Here is a 24,964-nt window from a genome sequence, read left to right on the forward strand (position 1 = left end):
TGAGTCCCCATGAGGTGGGGAACTGAAGAAGGAATGGACATTTCAGCAACTGAAGCAATCAAGGGAGGAAAAGGTAAAGTTACTGAGAAATGTGTCTGGGAAACTACAGTGATATAAGGGGGTTTTCTGGCTTTTTGAAATAGTTAATAGATTTAAAAGATTGCTATGAGCAAAGCCCTGGTAATGCAATTGGTACTGAAATCCTAATGTCACAACCGGAGAAACACATGGATATTTATATACTAAGAAAATATATAGCATTATGCATTATGTAAAATATGAATCAATATACAAAAGACACTTGAATTAACCCTGAACTGGCTATTTTCTTGCATATTTAAAACATCTGGTATAGAACAATGCCATACTCTGCATTTTGTGTATCTTAAAATGTGGACTGTTTTTCACATTTCGACCTAATATATTTCCAGTAATTCAGTTCCTTCTGGGAAGGAGATGGTTGTGTTTTTTTGTTTTGTTTTTCCTGTTTATACAAATGGTAAAATTGCATGTATAGACTTAGATAGTAGGTAAAATATTGGCAAAATGTAGTAAAAGTAAATTCATTTAGGATCTTTCTTTTTCTTAATCTTTCATGTTTAAATAGATATTTCAGTACTAATGTGTTAACTGATTTCATGCATCACTTTATTTTACTAGACAGGATATATGTAACATAGTAATAATAACCATGAAAGAAAAATAACATCTTTATTATTAACTAAATTGAGGCCTCCGTGATTCAGTATTAACTATTGCTTCCAGTATTGCTTTTATTTCTGTGATATTTCTTCTCATATCTTTGTTTGCTTTTCAAATGCATTGTTGAGCTTATGTTGATATCTATTCCAGATGTTTTCAAGTTCTGCTAATTTGTTTTCCATGTGATACCTACTTACAAAACCATTTCACTTGTAGTTACTGCAATTGTATCTGCAAGCCGCATTCCCTTTTGGATGTAACATTTTTCTTCCATCAGGATAGGTTTTCCCACTGCTTCTGCTATTTATTTCTGTATTTCCATAGTAGTGTCCAGGTGCATTTAGAGTCTGGTTCATGTGCCTAAGAGTTTACAGGTTGAGATTTGGAACTTGGAAGCAGGCTGGTACTTTAGTCCATACAAATAGTTTGTTGATTTTAGCAAACTAATTCAAACTTATATCTCGTTTTTAGAAACAGGATAACAAAGGATTTGGTTCTGGTAATCATGCCTAATCTCACCCATAATGCAACAATGAACTTTGGTATTGGCTTAAATTCTGTATGCTGCTAATAAGATTTATATATGCTCTTAAACACTGTTGCAGTCTACTCTTAGTATTGCATTGTGGTTATACAAAATAAATGACCCTTTTCTGATAGATCATGAAAAGAATAATATTGCACTAAGTGTCAAGATCCATGCACTTCTATATACTTCTGTATAACATCCAAACCTGGATCTGAAATTCAGTTTTTCTCTGGTGGAGCTTCTTCAGTGTCCATTAATACATTTTTATTGCTTTCCAGGTGTATATGTAGCTATTTGAAGTTTCTTTGTTTTCTTCTTTTTGACCTATTATTGCTTTGGACTTTGTTTTTCTTCCTTAGTATGCTTCTTTGTTATCACAACTTCAGGTTCTAGAAATGCCATTTAAGCATCAGTGTGTTCCAATTGTTCTTTGTTATTCTGGCATCTTGAAAAAAGTGTTTTAAATTAAGAGATCTAAATTAGGCACTTGGCCATGTATTGAGTAGCCTAACATTCAGAAGTGCAGAGCATGTACAGCTCTGGAAATTGGGCAGCAGAGACTAGAACTTGTAAGCATGTCTAGCTGAACATGGACATTTTCCAAAGAGATAAACAGTAACTTAGCTGAACGTCTTTTCCTGAAAAACTTGGTACAGATTTTAGATGTGATAATATGAGGTCTTACAATCTTAGGGCTCATTGCTCAGTTCTGTGCAATGCTGCCTCTGCTTGCTGAAGCAACCAGTGCACTTAACAAGCTAAGCCAGACCAACTGCAGTAAATGGTTTAACAGAAAGCCTTGTGATGGGAGTGAACAAAAATATGCTAAACTCTGTAAGATTAGGAGTTCCTGGTGTTATTAATCATCTACTGATAAGTGATATTGTTTGCTAATTCCATTAATTCTTAATTTGCATATATATATTTTTAATAGCAAAAATAACGACAAACATTGTGAGCTGATGTAGGTTTGGTTCATTCTTTACATAATTGGGGCCCTTGTAGTTTGAAAGTTATATTATATTCAGTACTAATACATATCTCTTCAGCTTGGTTCAATCTGTTTAGCACTGAGATAACCCATAAGATTATTCTTTCAAGAAAATCTGCACTGCTAGATAAACCTTTTCTTACCAGTTTCTGGTGAAAAGAATTGGAGAACTACACGTGGCATACAGGCCATAATAATTTCTCGTTTTCCAGGTATGGTAATGATGACTAATGAGATTTTTAATACTCTCTAGTATTGTTTTTTAGAAAAAAAACATTCTACTTAACAGTTTTCTTGATAGGATTGACTTAGTTATTTTTGCCCTAAAAAGCAGAGGACTTGGTCCATATGGGCCTTGTTAATAGGTGACAGTCAAGGTTGGGGAGGATTAGAGTCATAGTTACAGGAAATGATTAAACAGTTGGTTTCTGTAATGTTACATGTGTACATGTTTTCTAGTGAGAGACAGGATTTTAAAAAATTTTGTTTAAAAGTTTTGTCTTTGTAGTCATTTCTATAGAAAGCCAAAAGAGCAGTGCCAATTGTTTTTTGAGTTTCTGATGTATGATATGTAGAAAATTCTAATATTTCTAAATGTGCCATCTTTAATGTTCCAGCTAAGATTCAGAAATTTTAACAGTAATACACTCTTGATTGTGAAAATTAAGAAAGGAGGCTCTCAAGATCCAGTCCCTTCTTATTTTCTTTCTAGACACACAATAGATAAAACTAATGTTTCTGGTTTTCAGATGGAGTAGTGCAATAAAGAATGTATCAAATTAATAAAGAAAATTTGAGGAAAAATGAAGTAAAAATCTGAGAAGTGGAAACTAGTGAGGAGAAAGAATGGAGAGGAAATAATTTGCTGGACTCATAAGTGTGTATTGTGACACTTTACATCCTTTATTATGTTAGAATACAGCAAAAATGCCACATGTGCGTCATGAAAACAGATATATGTGTATGTAGTTGATGTTGGATTTAGTAATAAAGTGCTTGGTCCAGGTGAGTTCTCAGTCCTTGAGAACCATAAAGAGACAGACCAGTTTGTGTGCCTGGTCCAGTCTCATTTTTTTTTCTATCCATTTTAAAGAGGATTGTGTGTGTGTGTAGGTAAAAATTAATGTGATTAGGAGATTTTACAAACTTCTTTTTCAAACCACTGTGGTTATTACCCTCAGCATTCATGGACAAATGAGAAATATACTTGTAAAGTCCCAGCAGGCATGGCTAGCTTAATGCCAGTGTCATACTCCAAACCTGCAGTAGCTCTGAAAATACCCTGATCAGTCTCCAGTCTATCACACACACTTGCCTTTATAGGATCTTGTGAAGAAGGACCTAGGAGAGTTAGTAATGCTGGTTTAAGAATGTCAGAAATCATAAAACTTCCTGTTTCACCTCCCTTGTGCATGTCCCAGTCTCTTATGTACTTAGAGCATGCATTAGGATGGTAATGAAGGCAATGTATTAGAAAAAGGCCAAGTTGCTAATGTGAAAATTGGTCTCAAAGATAAAATTCTGTCAGAGAAACACATTCAATAATTAAATGGAAAAGGCATCAGTTTTCTTGGCAAAACTCAGTTTCTGGTTGCTGTGATCTCTGCTAAAGAAAACTTTTATGCAATTACAGGTTAACGCAGTATAGAATGTAAATAACAGAAATAAAGCTACCTCTGTTTTATAGGCTTGAACTCCGTTAGGTCCTGTTGTCTGGTACATAAAGTAACCCTTAATCTATTAAACTTCTTCAGGAAATGAATATAGTTAGGTAATATAAGATTTTATTTTAAGTGAAGGTGTTGGTTTTTTTTAACAGTATGGTATTAATATTCAGTTGTATATATATCTTTGAATGACATTTTATATGTAATTTCTTTCTAAAACAGTAAATGAAACAGCAAATAACTCCAAATAAAACTAACAACTGAAAAACAAATGAAGTTCATGATAGCTATATTAAATTTAATGAACTTCCTCTTGAGTTGGACTCAATGAATGAGTTGGACCCTTGATGAGTGGGTCTCTTCCAACCCCGGATGTTCTGTGATTCTCTGTGGAAACTCCTTTAGGAAGGTTTTCAGAAATAAAATCATTTGTTACTTATTTTTTTTAAACATTGCGCTTTATGTCACTGTTCAGTATGAATACCATCTGTATTTTAGAAAGGTTTATTTGAAGAAAAAATATTTTTAAAGAGCTCTTCTGTATCTGTTTTGTGTCTTTATATTCTCCTTCAATAGTATTCTTATGAATGAGCTATTGCAATTACTGGGTTATTCTACATAACACATAATCCTTAGAGAACTATCAAATATACAGTATAGCTGGCAGGGATGAACTGCTGCACCTACACAGATCTCCTGTGACAGCAGTGGGGCTCTGCACTGGAGAATCTATTCACCTAGCTATTGTTAGCCCAGGACTCTGTCTGAAAATTCTTTTTCGATATGGTAAATTAATGAAAACCTGTCATGCTGTTTGGAAATGTTATTTATGTACTTTGTGCTTCAGAAAATGCCCTGTGATTATTTGATAGTTATATTAGTCATCTTTCTTGGTAGCACTTTTGTATTTGAATACGTCAGAAATCTTAAAATTACTAAGCTGAATGTCATTATGCCACAAGGAGATACTTGTGCCTGCCTCTCTTCATATTTAGGATCACGAACTAAAAAATCTATTGAAATAACTCAAGGTTAGCTTGGAAGGCTTTGTGGATTTGCTGCAGTTTAGAGTAAAAATTATTGTAATAAAACATTGATAGTATCCATTTTTAGCAAAATTAATTCTGTTATCCAGCACAAATTTATGCAGATGCTTGCTTTTAATATTGCTAACATGCTGAAACTTAAGATCATTGATTATGGCTTTCTTCACACATACATAAAATATCAGGTGCTCTGAACTTTTTTCAAGTAGAAAAAATAACCTTAATACAAGGTCAAACCTGTATTTCATTGAAAAAGTAACCTGTATTAACTTTTTTAGTTGTGTAATGATATTTTTCTTATATGTAAGTAATTGTACAGTATTTATAGAAAAAATAAGATATCCAATACCGATCAGTTTTTGTAACTACTAAAGAAAACATTTCATTTCAAGGATTGCAAAACATTCATAAATGGGCTGGACATAGTCACAAATTGCTTTTCAGTTGTGATCAACCTTTCCTAATGAATTTGGACTTCCTAAAATTTCCCAGATTGAATTTGTATGCATAATGTTTCTATGAACTTCTCAAATGCTCACAAATAATTGCCCTTGACATTGGATCCTTTGAAAAAGGATTGTATTACCTTTTAGAAAAAAATTGGCTTGAACTAGGCAAACTTATTGATGAAATAAGTAATGGTCCTATGGAAGATTATGTTTCTTAAGCATCTTGGCTTTTTCATATTCAAACTTGCGATGTAGGTTTTCACTTTCTGTAGGTCTCTGCAGCTAGCACTTGTGAAACTAATGATATATTTTTAATTTAGAGAATCTTGTAAATCATAAAGTATGTTCTTATCAGTACATTTCATATTCTTTAGAATATGCTACTATTAGGTGTGTTGTATTTTATGGAACTACACAGAGTAAGTCATTATCAGGCTTTTCTCTCTTTTAGAGACTGGGTGACTTGCTTCATGTTTACCTTACTGCTTTCAAAATTATGTCTTTGTATAGAGTGGCATTTCAGATTATTCTGCTCTGGGTTCCTCCTTTTTGTAACTCTTCACGTGAGTAAAAACGAAAAGCAGCAAAATGGCAGAATGGGATAAAAATGCCCTCTGTTACTGCGCCAACTTTTATGAGAGTATAGTATGGTAGTGGAAGATTTGAGAAGGCTCTCTTTCTTACTGGACACCAGTTAGGCACTCTGTGTTCTGCACTGGTCTGGAAACTGTCTGTGAGGCATATTCCTCTAATAGATTGGCTTAAAATATACTAGATTAAGTGTTAAATAAGTTGGTACTAAATCCTTGCTGTATATTTGCCATACTGAAGACTGTATCCTCATCTCCGGGGATTAACAAATTTAGTGGCTTAAGCTAAAGACATTTTGTAAATACACCCCATAAATTACATATGGGCTTTTGAGAATAATCCAAACTGCACTGTGGGATACACATCCAGGCTACAAAGTAAGTCAGGGATGGCCAACATGTGGCTTTTCCATTGCCTGTGGGTCTGAAGAATGCTCCCAGGTATGTGTCTGAGGCCAGGGCTCTGTCAACCTGCGGTCATTTGTGCTGCGTTGGCCTGGGGGCTGCTGCCTAAGGAAAACCATAGGTTGTGGGGAGAATTGGAGCAGTATGGGCTGATGGAGCCAGTGTTACTGGTCCTGCTGAAACCTGTTTGGGGCCTGCTGCAGGGTCACTGTTGTTGTCTGACTGCCAGTTGAGAGGAGCCCTGCACTCGGCATGCAGGAACGTGTGGTACAAGCCATATGCGCTTCAGCTACTTCTTGGTGTGAACCTCGTGAGGCCAAGAAGCCATTCTAAATTCTCATTTTTCTGAATTTAAGTCCTTACAGCTTTCTTTTTACTGCCTTACCATAGCAAAGGTAAAATCTTTCTCCCTTATCATTAATCCTGAGTGTGCATTTCTACATATGGAGGACCCTGATTCTCTACTGCTAACAGCTTGGTATTTCTTTTCTGTGCTTAGTTGCACCATCAACCATTGTACACAGCTAAGTACACTTGGGAATCAAAAAACAATTTTTAATGTTAACTTGGGAAAGCCTGCACTAGTGAAGAAGCATGTTGTTTTTTTTCTCTCTCCTTCCTAATATAACTAAATTCAAATTAATGCTCTCGACTTACTATTATGCTGGCATAACTTACATCATGGATAAATCTCATATTTCATTCAGTGTTGTGATCTGATATACATTGCCACATGCATGTGCTACATATTATGAATAAAGCTTTAAAAAAGCCTCTTTTTATAGCTGTTTATGTTATGTGATTGAGTTCTTGTAGAGAGAAAATTTGCCAGGACTAAAGGTTATTACTGGCTGTTCTGCAACTAATATTGCGTAGAACTAAGGCAATTAGTCTTGACAAAATATGAGCTGCTTAAAAACATGTGCTTTTGAAAGTTGGGCTTGTAATGGAACTTGATTTAATATATGCTACTGACATGAAGATTTTAATTAGAAGAAATAGAAATAAATAGCTGCTCTAATAAAATGGGAAGTGAAGAGAGATTGTTCTGCAGGTAACCAGAGTGCAGTTCGTTTTGTAGAGGAATGGAATATAGAACTCTGAGGGGATGGGATGGATGACTGCAATGAATGTATTCTGAAATGTACAATGAATAACACAATATTGTGACTAAAAAAAAAAAAAAAAAGTGTTTTTTCTTTGTACCTTTCCCTCTGAGGACCCCAGAAATGTTTTTCAGTGGATTACCTTTATTATGCACAGCAAGCCCTAGAGGTTTTGGCCATTAATGGATGCCATGAATCAAAAAGCACCAATTTCCATGCTTTATAACATGGTTGTCAAAAAGATGGTGAAAAAGTGCTATGGAATTGTCAAGAAGATCATTGTCCTACAAGTGAGCCTTAACTCAGATCTTTTAGCTTACAGCAGCTGTATCTAAAATACAGGTGGGTGAATACCTTACTCATTTAATTTCTCTCACAAGACCCCAAAAATGGGGCTGAATTGGATCATTCTGAGTCACAATAAAATGAAATCATTTTTTCACTGAATTGAAAAACAAAACAAACAAAAACAAACAACACCAGCAACAAAAACTTAAACCAAACCAGAATGCTTAGTTCAAAAAATAACATGTTTAATCATATTATGTTTATATTTTTATTTTTAATTTTAGATCAAAGAAGATTAGTCCTTGTACAATTCTTGTATCTGGTTCAAGTTTTGGAAGAGGAGTCTCTGCCAACTCCATCGACACAAACAGGGTTTTTTTCCCTCATTAAGGTGTTCCATAATGGTGTGGTATTTCTTAAACTGCATTTCACCATTGCTATTGTTTCATTTGATTCTCTCAGTCCTGCAAGAATTCCCGTGGATTTAATTTTAAATCATCAGTCACTGATAAACTGGGATAGATTGGCTATTTATAAGTCTCTATTTTTCTATGCTGTGAATAAACTTAATGTCGTCTTAGAAATAAATATTAGGCTTAGTGCCTCGAGTTCTACATTCTCCATTAGCTCGTACATTAGCACTATTTCAAACAGCTAGATTAAATACAATTGTAATATAGTTGTATATTATACAGTGTTTTAAATCAAATATTATTTTCTGAGAAAGATTTAGCTTAAAATTAACCATCACTTGGGTAAGCAAAATACATGTACAAAAGGCTACTTAGTTGGAAGAGGCATGCATTTGTGCTCTCAAGCTTAACTCCTCTTGCCGTAACTGGTTTCTGCAGATAGCAAGTTCATTCAGATAGCTTCATTCAAGGCGTTATGACAGCTGTATTCTTGTTGCTGGGTTTTGCAGTAGTCTGCATAAATAGGACTTCAGGCAAGCAACTTCACAGGATGCTTGTTCATGGCAAGACATTAGTAGTGATGAGGCAGGGCGTCTTCCCACTGGCTCCAGCTGCAGTCCTGCTCTCAGCCAGATGCTTTGACTGAGCGTTTTGTATGTTACCCCTGGGATGGTTGCCTGGTTCCTTCTCCTAAGAAACTGAGCTATGTCTGTGTGCCTGGTGAAGAAGTGAAATACCCAACAAGGAGTAAGAGCTGTGGTCCTTCTCCTTATCCACTCTGGCTTTTTAACGTTTTCCTTCCAAGCAGGTTGTTTTGGAGAGCACTGCAGGTTGTCTCAGAGGTGCGATGCGGTGCGATGTCCTTTGGTGCATTCAGGACATTACCACAGTTGTTGAGGCAAGTGAATGTTGAGGAGAATAGTCTGGCTGATATGTCAGCTCTATCACTTCTGGACAAACAAGCCTTTAGATTCTCCTTTCAGTCCTTACCAGGCACGTTCAAAGCTACTCTGGACATGGAGGAAATAGGATGCTCCTCCAGTAGCCATTTTAATGTGGTGGAAAAGGAAAGAAAAGAGCTGCATTCAGCTTTGCATCCAGAAACTCTCCTTAAAAAGGTATTTTGACTCCTGATTTGACTAACTTGATCTCTGGAGCATTTACGAACACATTGCTTTCAGTCTGTACAAAGCAATGTTGTTCCCCTTTCATTTCTGTATTTAGGTTTATTGCAAGATACTTACCTATGTAGAATTTTATTAATTTATTTACCAGAATTTTGTATGGAAGTGTTATTTTAATGTATGTAGTGAGAAACAGTACCATAACTGATCACTCTTGTCTCAGAAAAACAACTCTTATTTGTGAGGCCATAAAGAAAAAAATTGTGAAAGGCTGACTTTTTTTCTGTGCTGATTTGAGGCCTTACTAGAAAAATGCTATTCAATTTAATGATACAAGACTAGACTAATAGTGTTAATAAAGCTATATGTGCATATAGTAATACATACCTTAATACATACTGAACTGGGCAGGAAAGCAATGTACTGAGAACAACTAAAAATGCATGTAGCACCAATTAAAACTTAGGAGTGGCACAAGTCTTAAAAGTAACATAGCAAGAGAAACCATATAATATCCAAGTAATTCTTGTAGAAGCTCCTCAAAATTTTCTGTTAATATGCATTCGGGGATTTTTGTATTTCAGTGTTCTCTACCAAGTATAGCAACTGGGGGGGAAGGAGGGGGAGAAGTATGCTGTTAAATTATATTGCTATGAGGTGTTTCTAGGAAGAACTTTATTTACAATGCCTGTCACAATTGCCAGTGGAGATCGCCCATATGATCACACACACACACACACAAACCACAAGTTTACTGAATGCATTTTAAAGTGTTTGACAGTTTGAAGACAGAAAAATAACATGAATTACTTCACATGAGGAAGGCTATAGAAAGGTTCAAGTTTTTTTCTAATTTAGAGTTCTAGTGAAGCATAAAGAGTATAATTATTTTTATTTTGCTGCATTTTCTAAACTGCATAATACCGTCATTCTTCTAGATCTTACAGTTGTCATTTTACAGTACAGTTCAGGACTGCAGTGGTAACATATTTTCCAAAGGTCAGTTTTCCAATTATAATCCAAAATTTGACGTTAATATTTTTTCTTATAGCCATGTTGTAACCGCATTCTGTTAATTTCATAAAGATACCATTTAGCTGAGGTAGGTGGTATTCTGGGCATAGGAACAGTCACCTAATGTCAACAGTAAGCAGTAACTGTAACTACTGACTTCCCATCATTTGCAAAAAAATATTTTCCCAAAAATTATAGCATGTAGAACTAGACAGCATCCAAGTCTCTCACTAGGAAATCACAGAGATTTTCTTATTGCTTTATATATTGCAGATTATTTTTAAGTCTTGTTAGAGTTTGCTGGCTACCTTATGTGCTCTTCAGTTAATATCTGATATAAACTTGTTTTCCAAGTCGTAAGGATTTCAGCTAGTAACAATTATTAATTATTTTTGTCTGTTTGCTTTAGATATTCCGTAATGAAAACACACTTTCAGATAGACTTAAAGTAGCTAATGTAAATATTAGAATTGGAATAAAGGATAATGTTTTACTTCTTTCTTCATGATTTTTTTTTAATTATTGTATTTTCTTTGCATTGTTTGCAATAAACTCATTATTTAAAAACTGGTATATTTAAATATAAGCTTCCATGCTAAATGCTCAGAAATCCCAAGATGCAATCTCAGCTGCCACAGAGAATTCCATAATTGGCTTTTGATGTGTGAGCTTGAAGATGCTGCTCTTTCACACTGTCCTAAAGTCAGTGCACACAAACTGCACACAGGTTGACAAAGTTTTGTTCTGTGATAAAGCAGGCAAATGTAGTTGAGATTTTTGTAGCCTAGACAACATGGCAACAACTTATTTCATATTTGCCAAATACTACTGATTCTTATTTTAAATACATAGCTAAATTAAGGTTCAAGTTGTTCCAAGATTAATTAATATATTAATTCCACTGTTATTTTCTAATCTGTGTAGACAATCTAAAATTTTATAATAGGCTTTTCAGCATTGACACATCTTCTGCTCAATAAATGTTTGTTGAGTTCTAAATTGAGCTAGCAAGCGGCACGTGCACTGTCAAACAGGTAATTATCTGATGTCCAGGGCACTCGTTCAGAGCCAGATCCAGTAAACAACTTAAAAAAACTCAGTTACTGAAACAAGCAAAATTCCCCTCAATAAATGGTGAAAGACTGCTTCTCTTCCCATTCTGAAGCCATGGACACAACAATTTGCTATTTCATTCATGCTTGTGTAGAACATACTTGTGTAGAACATACCGGTTACGGTTTTATATTAATAAATATGTGTCATGTTTCTGTCCCTGTAAACAAGCAGGTAGTTTATGATTGAGTTGCTCAAACATATTTCAGCCAAAAGCTTCATTTTCTTGCAAGTTTGTTTGTTTGTTTGTTTGTCTGTTTTTGTAATTAAATTCAAACACTCAAATACTTGCAGAAACAAATATTTAGGGGGAAAGGAGGCAAAAGAGAGGGAAGCCAGCAACATCTAACAGAAGTGGAAAGCATCCTGCTATATTTATCCAGTTCTTGGTTACCCTAAGATAGGCAATCCTGCCATTGTTTGCGATAATAACTGACAAAAATCACAGGAGAGCTTTTAATTGTTTGACTTATTTTTCCAGGTTTTCAACCACTCTAAATGATATTGTAGAGAAAGAATGATGAATGGGGAAGGGTGGAGAAAGCCTTAGGAATTTTGCCTTTTTGGTCATTTGCCTTTGTGTTATTGTAAGTGTACCAGTAGAGATCCTGAAGTCTCTTAGCAGAAGGCTGCAGGAATATTTGTGCGCATTCATTCTGCAGGAAAGACAGATGTCTGTCTGGCTCCTTCATGCTCCTAGTTTAAGAGCAGAATTTTCAAAAATGAAGTATTTTAAAAGAGTTCAGTGTCTTACTTTTGCTTCACCTTTACATCATTTCTTTTAATAATTTCATTAAGTTTCTGAGTTAGGAGAGGATGAATTACTTTCTGGAAAATTCATCTGATAATTCAAATGTATTTATTGACTGATAAGGAAAAAAATAAAATATTTTGTTTGTCCAGTTAACCAGTATTTAAGATAGGCACAGAAATTTATGTAAAATATATATAACATATGTATAGTATATATTATATAATATATATCAGAAATACATTTCCAATAGGTATATAAGTTAGTATTTTTATGAAATATTTTAATACATACTCTGACTGTTTCTTGAAATACTTCTTAATTAAAAAATGACTCTTCCCTCTTTCATTGGTGTATCTTGTATCAATTAGGAGTTATTAAGACTGCATGGAAAATGTGGCCCAAAAAAAATTTACTCCAGTGAAATCCCAAGCTTATTGAAATAAATGAAAAACCTCCAAGTGAAAATAGTGGAGTCAGAGCTTCATCTTTTGATTATTTATTATTTCTTTTTAATTTATCTTCTTAAATTCTGAAAAAGTCGAGCATTTCAGGTGCTAAAACATTTCCAAAATCTGAAAGCAGGAAGAATATTACAAAAAGCAAAGTTGCTTCTGCATTTCACCAATAAAAGGATAATTTATGATCTTGCTAATTAATAGCACAGAGATTCACGGTGAAATGGATGTTATGCATGAATTTAATGCCCCTCCAAGATCCATTCATAGAGCAAGCAAGCAGTAATGTTTTTCCACATACCGCTATCGGCACACCTCAGTGCTAACCTGTGACATTCCAGCTATTTCAGCTCTGGTCTTCTGGGCAAAAGCATTCAATTGAGCAGATGTGTGCCAAATTATGTGGTGGTTTTGTAGTGTATGGACAAATGTGTTTTGCTTTGAGACCACCAAACACATTTTCACTTGTGACTTGAACTAAATTTGAACCCAGGCCTCCAGAAGGAATGAAGGGACATATTAACCCCCTCAGTCCCTACTATATTTGGTGTCAATAGCCATAAACATGCAAATATCATGTCTGCCAAGAGCAATAATGTATTCCAGATAACTTTTTTATGTTGAATACCTACATAAAATCACTTTGCTGTAATAAATACTAAAGTAGTGAAATGTCAGCTTAACACTTGTTTTGCTTCTGGAATTGTTTCATTTCTCATGAAAACTGCAGTTACATTTTGTTTTCAAGTAATATTTTGAGAAACCATTATTCATTAAAAGGCTAAATTCATACTTGTGATATGCACTAACTGCTGTCATTTGTTAGCACCTTCTATAATGTATTTAAATAAATAAGTAAATATTTGCTCCAGCAGGCAGGATTTCCATTTTCCACCATTCTCTGCATATTCATTTATTCTAGAGCAAGATGAAAGTAGAAAAATATCCCGAAACAGTAATTATTGGAATCAACTATATCCGATACAGGCAAGGAGTGTGGAATTCTTTCATCTTTGCAATGTGTGATAAATCATACATATAAATAAAGAAATCATGGATAAATAAGTAAATTATTTTAAGAATGAGTGCATTTCATAGTGAAGTATTGAATATTACACTTAAAAGTATTTTAGAAAAATAAGTCTGAATCAGTATGTGACAGAGAAATTTTTAAAGGTAGCTTTAAAGTAACTTTCATTTAATTTCTGCTGGATATCCAGCTGTGCCTTCTGAAAACTGTTAAAAAGATTTTTACAAAATAAATTACCAAGTGGTTTCCGCATCATTGATTTTCAGTCTTCCATGACTGTTAAATGCAATTCCAAGTAAACAAAATTGAGGTAAAGGAAAGCTTACTTGAGGACCTATTTTACACTTTCACTCCCAAGATTCTAGAATTTTGTCTGTGAATCAGTCAAAGTATTGGCACCTGTATTTTAATTTCAATTTTTTTTTTGTCATATGATTGTTTCTAAGCAGCTCTGCTGCTTGAAGTAATAGAACTATAGAGGCATTCTAGATTTATCTAAAATGCTTGCTATTGCATGGGTTCATGCAGCTTAGCTTGTAGTTTATGTGATTCGGTACTCATTACATGCAGGAATTACCTTTCTATCCACTGGGGTGAGCACATTGCTTAAAACTATGTGTCACAGAAGATGGTACTGCTGTCTTTACGTGATGAGCTTAATGGCTCAAAGTTGAACTGGGGTCTACACCTTCCTGGATGTGACAAAAAAGGAATGCTGGCAGATGTTATTATTTAGTGTTTTCAATTTGACAGTGTTATTTTTTTTTTCCTTTAGGTTATATCCATATAACTGCATATCTGACACCACTGCAGGTACCTTCTTCCAGAGGGATCAGCAGGACAGTTAGTTAATTGTAGAATGCTGTAAGGGGATGCTGACAAAGCTAACATGTCTAGAGTGGTCTGCTGCATATGAAAACTTGAAGTTGTGTGAAAGGTGCATCTGTATACATAGTTTAGCTGAGGGGAGAAAAAGTTGGTCTGAAATTTTTGTTTTGGGTATTTTGGGTTATAAACGGAGCTAAATCCTAAAGGGAATTTTTGGATTAAGCACACTAGAGATACTGTGGGTTTTTATTATTATTATTGTTATTATTATTATTATTATTATTATTATTATTATTATTATTATTATTATTATTATTATTATTATTATTATTATATTATTTGCTGATACCTCATTATGCCTAATCTGTCAAGGAGAGAGGTGTTGAAAATATTTCCTTCGCTGTTACCCTTTTTGGCATGAAGCCAGCAAGTGGTACTCTTGGTTCGCCAGCAGCACCTGGGGCAATTCGCCCTGCCAGGGCTGTGCTCCTCCAAGTCTCTGTGGTAGCAAGGTGCAGCAGAGAAGCTGTGCAAGTGCTGTGCCTCACCTGGCAGCTTCAGGAAACTGCCAGCTGCAGCAGCAGACATGAAGCACATGGACGAGAGAAATGTACCAATGCCTTTCTCCATCCTCCCATGGTATTTATTCTCTGTGCAGGGGATGTTGGCCATGCTCGTGGTGGATATTCTGTGAAAAGATCACATGCAGAAAGCTGTCCAAAGGAACAAATTAGTTTGAAACCTAGGAAAACTGGTATGACTGTGTGCCTGTTTGATCTGTATCACACCTGTGATGGTTAAGTGACCTTGAGAACGGAGCAGCAATTGCATTATGAGATGGGGTAGCAGTTGCATTGCCAGGCTGGTGGGATGGACAGCAGCCCTTCCTCACACCAAAGCTGTTCTGTGCACTGAATTTGTGCACTGCTGGGATTAAGCATGTAAATCAAGGTGGGAGTTGTTTGGTAGTGAGAGTGGAGTTGGGAATATTTAATCCTGAAGCAGCTGTGCATGAACACGCCTGTGTCAGCACGCTGCCTAAGAGCCCTCCTTTACTATCAAATCAAATCTGACAGAAAATAACAGCTCCCGACAGAAAAGATTCTCACCTCCTTTCAACCCCCATCAATTATGCTCTCAAGTTCTTTCACCTATCAGTCAAGCTTGTGTTTGCTCTCTGCCCTTTCAATTAACCATTCAACCTTGAATATATTTCTGATTCCCCATAGGTCTTCTGTGTAGGCATCATCGAGGCAGGAATGGCACTTGGCACTTCCACCCTGCCAGGCAGTGCTGTCTGCTGCTCAGCATGTTTGCCACCCATCTCTCCAGTTTTCAGGAGTGATGAGTAATTCTTTTCAGATCTTCCATTACGTTGATTCTAAAAAGTGTATCATGGTATCACTGAAAAGCTTGTTATAGCACTACATTTTGAAGCCCTGGTGTGATGCAGTGTCAAACTGCAAAGTAGTTTTGATGAAAATTGCCTGAGCATAACTACATAAAGAAAGTTAAATATAAATATATATATTTATAAGATGAAATTTAAAAGATTTGCCATCAGTTCAAAAAAGGCTCACTACTGGGGTCTGCAGTATTCAGTCATGTACTGCCAGTGAGTACACACAGCCCAGAATTTTCCAGAGCAAAATGGTTTTGCTACCCGAACTCCTGAGGGTGAAGCATCAGAGAAATTCCTGAGGGCAGTTCAGTGAGTATTAGCAAAGAGAAATGGTGTAGTGGAAGGGTGTATTAATACTGAAGTTTTCAAGAACAGTTTTTAGGTCATTTTTTTCTGAACAACAGCAAGTAACAATGCAGGAAAGGCTGGTTTAATTTCTTAAATTTGCTAATCAGAAAGGTCTTTGAATAGGCTTTGTGAAATCAAGAAATCCATCACCATCTATAATATATATATATATTTTTTTACAAAGGTAAAGAAATTCTCTCATCCTATTTTTCATTATTTTTTTTTTCAGTATACAAATAAAGCGAAACCCTTCATATGTGAAAACAACTTGGGATTCCTTCTGACCAAATCAGCATACTGCACTGGTGCAAAGGCTACTTTGGACTAGCTGGTGTTTGGATTGCATTGTCCTGGCATGAACCTTCCTCATGCTTTTCTCCCAGCTTGTCCTGCTCCCCGGTTGTTTAATGTGGGTATGAGAAGTCTCCTTTCGCTGTCAAGAGTAAGCAGCTCTGGGGTGGGCTGTGCCAGCCATTGTCCCACTAAATAAAATCCTTTCCAGGGGGATGACAAAAAGCAGTATTGGCACCCAATGTTCTCATTTAAAATATAAAGTATCCGACTAAAGGTGTTGTGCAATGCAGTAATGTAGCCATAGCTCCTACCTCACTCATTTTCAGAGCAAGTTCGAATACAAGCCTGACTGTCTTGTCAATTGTCACCTACTAGTCCCTTATTAATCAAGCACACATAGATATTGCCAGTTAGGTTGGCTTGTAGCTTGTCACTGCTAATCAAGTTTGTAAACAAAGCACATATATTTTAAATGATACTAAGGATAATAATTAAAATCGATTTGTAGAGTATAAATCAATATTGATAATTAGTGGTTGTTGTATTGTTTGTTGTTAATATTACTTTACTGCACATCATATAAATTGCTTATGAGTTATGCAGATAGACCTGTATGTGTATATGGGTTTTTGTCTGTATATTGGCCACAGATAAAATATCCTTTAATTACAGATGTTCATAGCATTCAATTTTCTGAGAAATGTAACAAGTATAGCTAAATATTCCATACACACATGGGGAATAATTTGAAAATTGACTGATAATTTGAAAATCAATAAGTAAAGATATGATTGGTATATTTAATTATGACAAGTAAAACTAATAGAATCAGGGAATCTGAAAATTTGAACAAGCAGGTTTTATACTTGCACATGGGAAACTTAACTGTGGGTTTAACAACTAATCTAATAAAACAAATTAAAGAAATCGGACACTGAAGTTCATTCCCAGTATTTTCATTTGACAGTCTCACTGTGCATTATGCTGTAGAATGCTTCCTGCTATCCTGCAAGGCTAAAGAATAAAACAGAGCTTATGAGAAAAATCCTTGTGAAGGTAAAAGCATGCAGGGGTATTGAGGCAAAGGAAGAAATGACAATACTACGTTGAAAGATGGCTCCAATGTTGATTTCTTGCTAGCAGAGTGATTTTGACAGAGACAATGCAGCAAAAGCATTGAGCTTTGCTTTGCTTTGTTGGTCTGACAGAGGTTATGTTAATTGCTTTTGGACAGACAGTAACACCTATCACAGGATGAATGCATTTGTCACAGGTCTGCTAACAAATAGGAATTCCAGAGCAAACACAGGTGTAAAGTCCTAAATAGATTTTTTTAGGCTTATTTCTTTCATAAGGGTCATTTTTCTTATAAAAGGCAAATTATGTACATTCCTTTTGCATTAGTCACCAATAAAGGATTATTTGGCTATTCCAAAACATGTAATATGTAGTTTTAAGTAAGGGCCAGTGATGTATTCCTAGAAATAGCTGAGGAGGGCAGGTATTTCTGCAAATTTCAATAGATTTAAATTTCGAACCTTGATTAACAGCCTTGTATTTCATGTAAGTTGTATTCAAAATAAGCATTCTAGCATTCTGCTGTGTTTATCCTAGAAGCCTGAAAAGACGTTGAACAGTTTGAAGTGATTTATAATTTGAACTTAAGAATACCCGTAGATAACAAAGGAAAAATCCTGCAAGAAAAGTGGAAAGCATAAATAAGGGTGTCTTTAAAAGCATCCCATTTTTTTTTTAATGGTAAATGAAGTAGTGCATTAGTTACTTTAGTTATTAATATATGAATGCATTTTGGTAATTATTAATATATCAATGTAATTAGTTACATTAATGAATAAGTTATATTAATGAATCTCTCTCAGAGAGATTCAGTACAGCGCTAAAAACAACAATGCAGATGAAGGCAAGTGAGATTTTATGCCTTTGCAAATTTTGTTAATTAGCATAGGACCATATTGATATGGAGACATACATGAGATGTTTTGATTTCACTGCAAAAACACATAGGAAGTAAATAATTGACATTACCAAATTTACCTGAGAACCACAAACCTAGCCTTTGAGTGGAAAAATGAAAAATATATTGTATTTTCTTGTCTGAAATACCTATACAGAAAGAATATTTCTCTTGCACAGAGTTGTGGGTCAAGATTAGTGCTTTGATTTGAATAAATACAAAAAAAAAAATTGCAATATAATGTGCAAGTCACACATGCTGCATCAATGTACATTGTCTTATTTTTGTCACTGTCTTGCACGCTCTTTCACGTGAGTTTTACCGTACTGGTCTGGCAGATTTCTAGGTGACCAAAGCTGTGTTTCTGTAGCCTTGCCTTGCAGAGGTTCTGGGAGACATCTGGATCTGTGTGCCAGACAAGTTTCTGTTTAGTTTGTAAAAAAACTGCTAAGCAAATTATTGCCACAGCTTTCTTTGTAGGACAACAACTTGCAGAGAAGCTTTCTGAGTCTTGTTGAAACATTTTCTTTACCTGTTGGTCTGATGATAATAGACAGGAGAATGTCTGTAACTAATAATTCTCTCATTTGGAAATTCATCAGATTCCGCAGACATAAATGTACGCCCATTGTAAAAGAGTAATTCATTTGGATTTCCTTCATGACTGAAAATGAGGCCTTGATTACTGTTCTGGAAGTAACCTGGGAAGTGAAGGCTGCTCTAGTCATTTAGTGAAGTAATCAGTTGCAGTAATAGCATAATAGTAGCCTGCTGGTAGTGTTTCAGAAGGCTTTACTCAAGTTATGTCCACCCCAATCTTTTTTTAACCTGCCAGTTGAATTCCAACGAATATTGCTAAGTTACAAAACAAAAGACAAGCCCTGCCACTGTAGATAGTCTTGATTTTATATGAACAGGCTTGTCTAACACATTCTTCATAAAATAATATATGATAAAATAATAAAGGACCTGAGTAAATGGAATTAATGTGCGTTGGTAAATGTCATCCCATTCATTCAACATGTCCAGATCATTTCACAGCAATGATTTAACTTTTAGGTTTCTTTGGTGATTTGCGTAGTTGCAGGTGTATATTCTGAAGTGAGCTGTCCATGTAGTGACAGCCTCACCAGGCCATTTCATGGTCTATGAAATTTCTTCTCCATGTTCTCTGGGAAATTATGGACTATTCTGGGGGAATGGAGTCTATTTGGACAAGTGAAATCAAGCCTGCCATATTCAAGAAAATGATTTGTCAAGTCAATTTGAAGCAAGCTCATCAAACTTTGCAGAGCAGTAATGATGATAAAATTATTTCACATTGGACTTACAAAAGCATCCTATGAAAATGATTTTCTGTTACTACTGGTTGCTGAAAGCTGAAAAACAGTATCTTACTATGAGTTGTTTGAGTCATTGAAACTCCTAGAGTGCTTTTGATGGTTGTTTGTTTGCTTGCTTGCTGTTGTTGTTTTAATTGGAAGAATTACAGACATGTCTACTAGCATTTGAAGAAAGTTTAAAAAAAAAAAAATCAGGAGTAATTGCTCAATTGATTTAGTGGTAGTCATTCTGTTTATCCATAAGATTGGTGAATATCAATGAAAACACCATGTGAAACATGGCTACTATTTGTGGGTCACAGTACTGAATAAATCTTGTGTCTAATTCACATTAAAAAATATTTCTAAAATGAGATATAAAAATGAAATTATTTTTTGAAGTTACAAACTTTAGCTGGAATGATAATTGCTCAACTTGACAACTCAACAATATCTTGGATTTAAAAAAGAAAGAAAAGTCTCCAGAAATCTCCAAAGGAGAGCTAGTGACTGCAGAATATATGCTGGAATTATATTGACAATGGCATAGGATGGGTGGAGAGGTGCACAGTTCATTCTTATTTTCTTAATACAGAATGAGCAATATATTGTAGTGAAGTTCTCTGGAGCCTGGCAGTCTGCCGTCTGAGCACTGCAAGCAGCTGAAAATCATAACTGGAGCCCAGGAAGAGGTCGCGTGATTCTGTGTTAGATTCCGTGACCTAATTCCACCTCTAAAATCGTGAAATGTTATTTCCAATTTTAGAGGGCAAAAATCAGTCTATAAGTATAGACGGGTTTTGAGACAGAAGTGGTAGAGGGTAGTTGCACTTCTGCTTGTGTCTTGTAAATATACTTTCAAAATGATGGCCCACTACTACAGATTTTTTAGCATTCTTCTTCAGAGTTAGTTACAGTTCTCTTCTCCCCCTCCCCTTCCCCCCCCCCCCCCCCCCCAGACAAACAACATATCATCTGGGATGAATCACTGAAATATCATTTAACCAATGAAGTTCACATTTGCTGACAATCTGTTCCACAAAAACAAATATCTACGAATGAATTATGCAGTTGCACTGGGAAATAGGAGGTGAACCCTTTCAATAACATGACAGTATATATTCTGGTTGTGTTTGCTGCTCATTTCACAGGATAACTGCTGATTAAAATTATTTAATTGTGTTAACGTAGTGCATGAGAGTCTTGGCTATGCGCCTTAAGCCTATTACAGAAAACACTACCAAAATAGGAAATTAAAAGAAAACTTCCTTGCTGTTGGCTCATGTTAAACAGTGAGTAGGTATAGTTGTCAGTGATTTACGTTGTTCAGGCATAAAGCCTGATCTTGACCATCAGTTAGCTGAAAGAATGCATAGTAAGTGGAAAAGTATGTATTAAGTTTTGGAAATCTGAATGACGTGTCTTTCCTTTGTCTACATACAAGTAGGGTTTTCTTGCTGCAACAGCCTAGAGAGGGATTTGATGTTGGGAAGGACTTGCAAGAAGAGCACCGAACTAAGATGGTTTTACGTATAACAGCACCTCTTTCACTTGCTTTCCTGCAGAAGCCACCAAATAGCTTCTCCATTGGAGACAGGAAGGTTGGTGTGGCCAGTAGGTGCTATGTGGCAGCGCTGTTTAAAAACATACTGCAGTGTGCCCTGTAGCTGGGTTGTGTGCTGACAAGTGTCATGGAAATAGAAGACTGATCTGGGGGTTCATTCCCCTCCCTTCTCTCTCACACTTGTCCTATGAAAAGAAGTTAAATGTCTTAAATGAATAGCACTGCTTATCCTTGATGTGTAAATAATGTCAGTACAGGATGAGTTGTCCCTGTTTCCAATAGACGAGTTGTAAACTGATGCTTCATACCTTGTTCATTAATTTGGAACAATGTTGTCAGGATTAGAAAGGACTTTATGGAGTACTTCAAATTAAGTTGTTTGGAGCACTTATATTTGATTCAGATGGCTTCACTAAAACTGTGATTTAATTCACGTATATAATATAGCTGAATTTATCAGACCATTAGTATTTGGACTTAATGTTATGTATACCTATATTAACATCAAAAATGCTGTAGCTAAGCCAGCGTTAGTACCTACTTTTCATGGAAAAATAAATAAATTAAAAAAAAAAAAAATCTGAGAGCTATAGTCTTTTAGTTTCTTTTTCTAAAAATAAATAAAAAACCCTTCATCACTCATGCAGTACTGAAAAGAAATCAAGGGTTGTTTGATTGGCTTTTAGTCACCGCCATATGCTTTTTTCCTTAGTAAAGGGCGGTAGGAAATTATTGCATTACACAAGTGGAATTTAAAATGTTGCTGATGTACTTAAGGATGCTCTTTCCTGAGAAGAATCATTATGTATGACCATGCTCTTTAAAAATGTGATTACAACAGTTCAGCAGATGGTAGACACTTGGGGTCAGCTCTAAGGAGATCTGTATTTACAGTGTATTAATAATGGTTTAAACTTTCTCATAAATAGATGTTGATTAATTTTAAATCCATTTGTAGAAACCTAGCATTGCCAGACTATTTCCTGAAACCACAATACAAAGTATGATAAACACCATCCGTTAATCCAGACTAATGTACTCCACACGTTAAAAAAATTCACTAAAAGGATTAATGTAATTTTTCAAACATGAAAAAAAACAGATTGTATATTTCATATGTACTTTGTGTGTTGGATTTTTGACAGTCAACTCTTTTCGATGATAGAATTATGTGTTTTTATCCTTTGCTGTAACATACTTTCAAATAATTTATATTTAATTTTATATTCTGTTTGGGATTTCTTTTTCACTTTGTCACACAGCTATTTCATACCATTGAGTGGAAAATAGATTAATCCAATCAGGTGAAACAGCAGGAGGAAAATTTAGGAAAAGCCTATTTTAAAGGCAGTCTGACATAATTTTGCTGGAAATAAATAGCATTAAACAACGATTCTTAACCTTTGGCATATTTTGACCCTGTATTCTGGGTTTGAACCATGTGACAGTATAGGACTTATCTACAAATCCTAACACCTGTTTGGAAGCCCCAGCCTAAAAATCATTGGGCTGAAATCTTGATCAGTTTATGTTAGTAAGGGCTTTAGCGTGCTCTCAAGGGAGTGAAGAGGCACAGTGTTTGTAAATATCTAAAATATCTATGCATACAGATGTACATAGTTTGGATATAGCATCTAATTATACAAACAAGTATGTATATTTTTATGGCTCTGTATGTGAGCAAGCAAATGCAGGAGCATGTCCTCAGTGACTTCAGGTAACTTTCTGAAATTTAAGAGTGATTAAATTAAAATTTTGGCCAACAGCTGATACTATATCACAATTAACACAAACATGGACTACAAGTTTAGGTTTACAGAGTCATTTTATCTCCTTCCTAAAGGCTTGACTAAGGGAGAAACTCTCAGCATATTTTAAGCAGTGGAGAGTTTATAGGCCAAAAAAGAAAAAATAAGTTGATCTGCAATTGCTATGAGCCAGTTATTGTGTTCTTGAATTTTTTTCAAATGACATTTTAATATTGGATCTAGAGAGTGAAGAACTGTTGTTGAGCTTTCAGCTTAACTTTAATGTTATAATTTTTGTATATAAATATATGTGTATATATATATATATTTTTTTTTTCATAAAAAGACATAAACAAAAAATGCAGTAACTTTTCCTTTGCAGAGTTCCCTTCCTTTACATTCTTCGTCTGTTTCAGAAAGGTAAGGGCTAGAAATTGCCCATACAGCAGTAGCTCTAGGAACTCCAACTGTTTCGACAAGAGCAACAGAATTGAGGACTCCTTACCAAGATCTAAGCAGTGAGAAAATTACTCTTTTTCATCTTTGGTTGGCATCTTGTTAATTGTGACCTGGATTGAATTGTAAAGCTTTAGCCTTTGTATGTCTTCCCACTGAAATGGATAAAACCGAAGAAAGCTCAAAATGTGTGTAAGTATCATAATGTAGTCCAAAGCAAGCAGTCATAGGTGCCAAAGAAGTCTAAGACCGACAGAAAGACAGACCCTTTGTCATTGTTAAAGCTATTGCTTTTACACTGTAAAATGGATTAATCCCAATCAGTAAAACACTTAAAGTACATCTTGAAATCACACTAAACTTAAGAACATGCTTAATTCAAATGGTGTGGGCTTCAGAATATGCTTATGCCCTTTTACTGCACTGGGACAAAGGAACAATTATGATATTCTTGTGAGGTGACTTCATCTTTATGCCCACTTCCAGTCTGTTTTTCAGCTCAGCATGCAATAACTTTGTACTCTGATCTTTGTCTTCAATTCCTACATGCTTATACATAGTCTATTTTGGATGGCTAATGTAGCTCGTCAGAGCTTGAATGCTTTGAATACATTGTCATTCTGGTGTCAGAAGTTCCTAGTCCTTGTCAATTCAATTATAAATTGAATACAATTCTATCTTTGCACCCTATGCCTCAAAAATTAATGATTGTATACTTTATAATGTAGCTGTACTTTATAAAGCATGATTTTATAAGCTCTATCAAGGACATACGATGGTTCAGTTTTATATCTTAGCAGGATTTTTTCACTAATGTCTCTCAGTGTCAATAATGACACTTCGCTGTCTGACTCCTGTGTTGCTAGCATAATGGCTCATTCCCTATCTGTTCTCTATCCAGTTGTCCTTTCTCAAAATGTTTTCCTAGGCTGTTGCTGAAGATTTCCTTCTGGTTTATGGCCATTGCTCTTTGTCTGCTTTATCTTCTGTGTCTATAACTGAGAATCTTCCAGCTGAGCAGCTTCTGAGGCCATGACTCAAGCAAAAGAAAAAAGAGCTCCTTCCTGCATCAGTAAGCTATTTGGGAGGCAACACAGACGGTCAGTGCCTTGAGGGTACTGACTACATTTAAGGTCTTCAAAATTAATTTGACAATTGGGAAAATAGAACTCTGTCTCCTGTCTCATTATCATGAGACTTGTTCTTTGTATTCAGTTTTTTAAAAGAGTTTTTCCAAACTGGGGGCTAAAACTGTGAATCACCTCACACATCTACTAACTGCCTTCTGTAATAAGAGTGTTATGTATTATATATGTGAATTCTTTGTGATATATGCAAGAGAGAGACTGCT

The 24,964-nt window shown here is 35.3% G+C and overlaps 1 protein-coding gene across 10 annotated transcripts in view; it reads left to right on the forward strand.

The window, feature by feature from the left end:
- The window catches only part of LOC113845091 (uncharacterized), an 83,336-nt gene that overhangs the window by 47,171 nt on the left and 11,201 nt on the right, over positions 1 to 24,964 (forward strand). For 7 of the 10 annotated variants that reach the window (XR_011812535.1, XR_011812534.1, XR_005269172.2 and 4 more), the window contains exon 3: positions 23,574 to 23,675. The exons of the other annotated variants lie outside the window; for them this stretch is intronic. Coding sequence is in view for 3 of the 7 variants with exons in the window: in XM_027467887.3 (XP_027323688.3) it covers positions 23,574 to 23,675 (102 nt within the window). In the remaining 4 variants the exon portion in view is untranslated. The remainder of the gene's footprint in view (positions 1 to 23,573; positions 23,676 to 24,964) is intronic. 10 annotated transcript variants of the gene reach the window in all.

This window comes from Anas platyrhynchos, chromosome 13 (assembly GCF_047663525.1).
Source record: "Anas platyrhynchos isolate ZD024472 breed Pekin duck chromosome 13, IASCAAS_PekinDuck_T2T, whole genome shotgun sequence".
Lineage (NCBI taxonomy): Eukaryota > Metazoa > Chordata > Aves > Anseriformes > Anatidae > Anas > Anas platyrhynchos.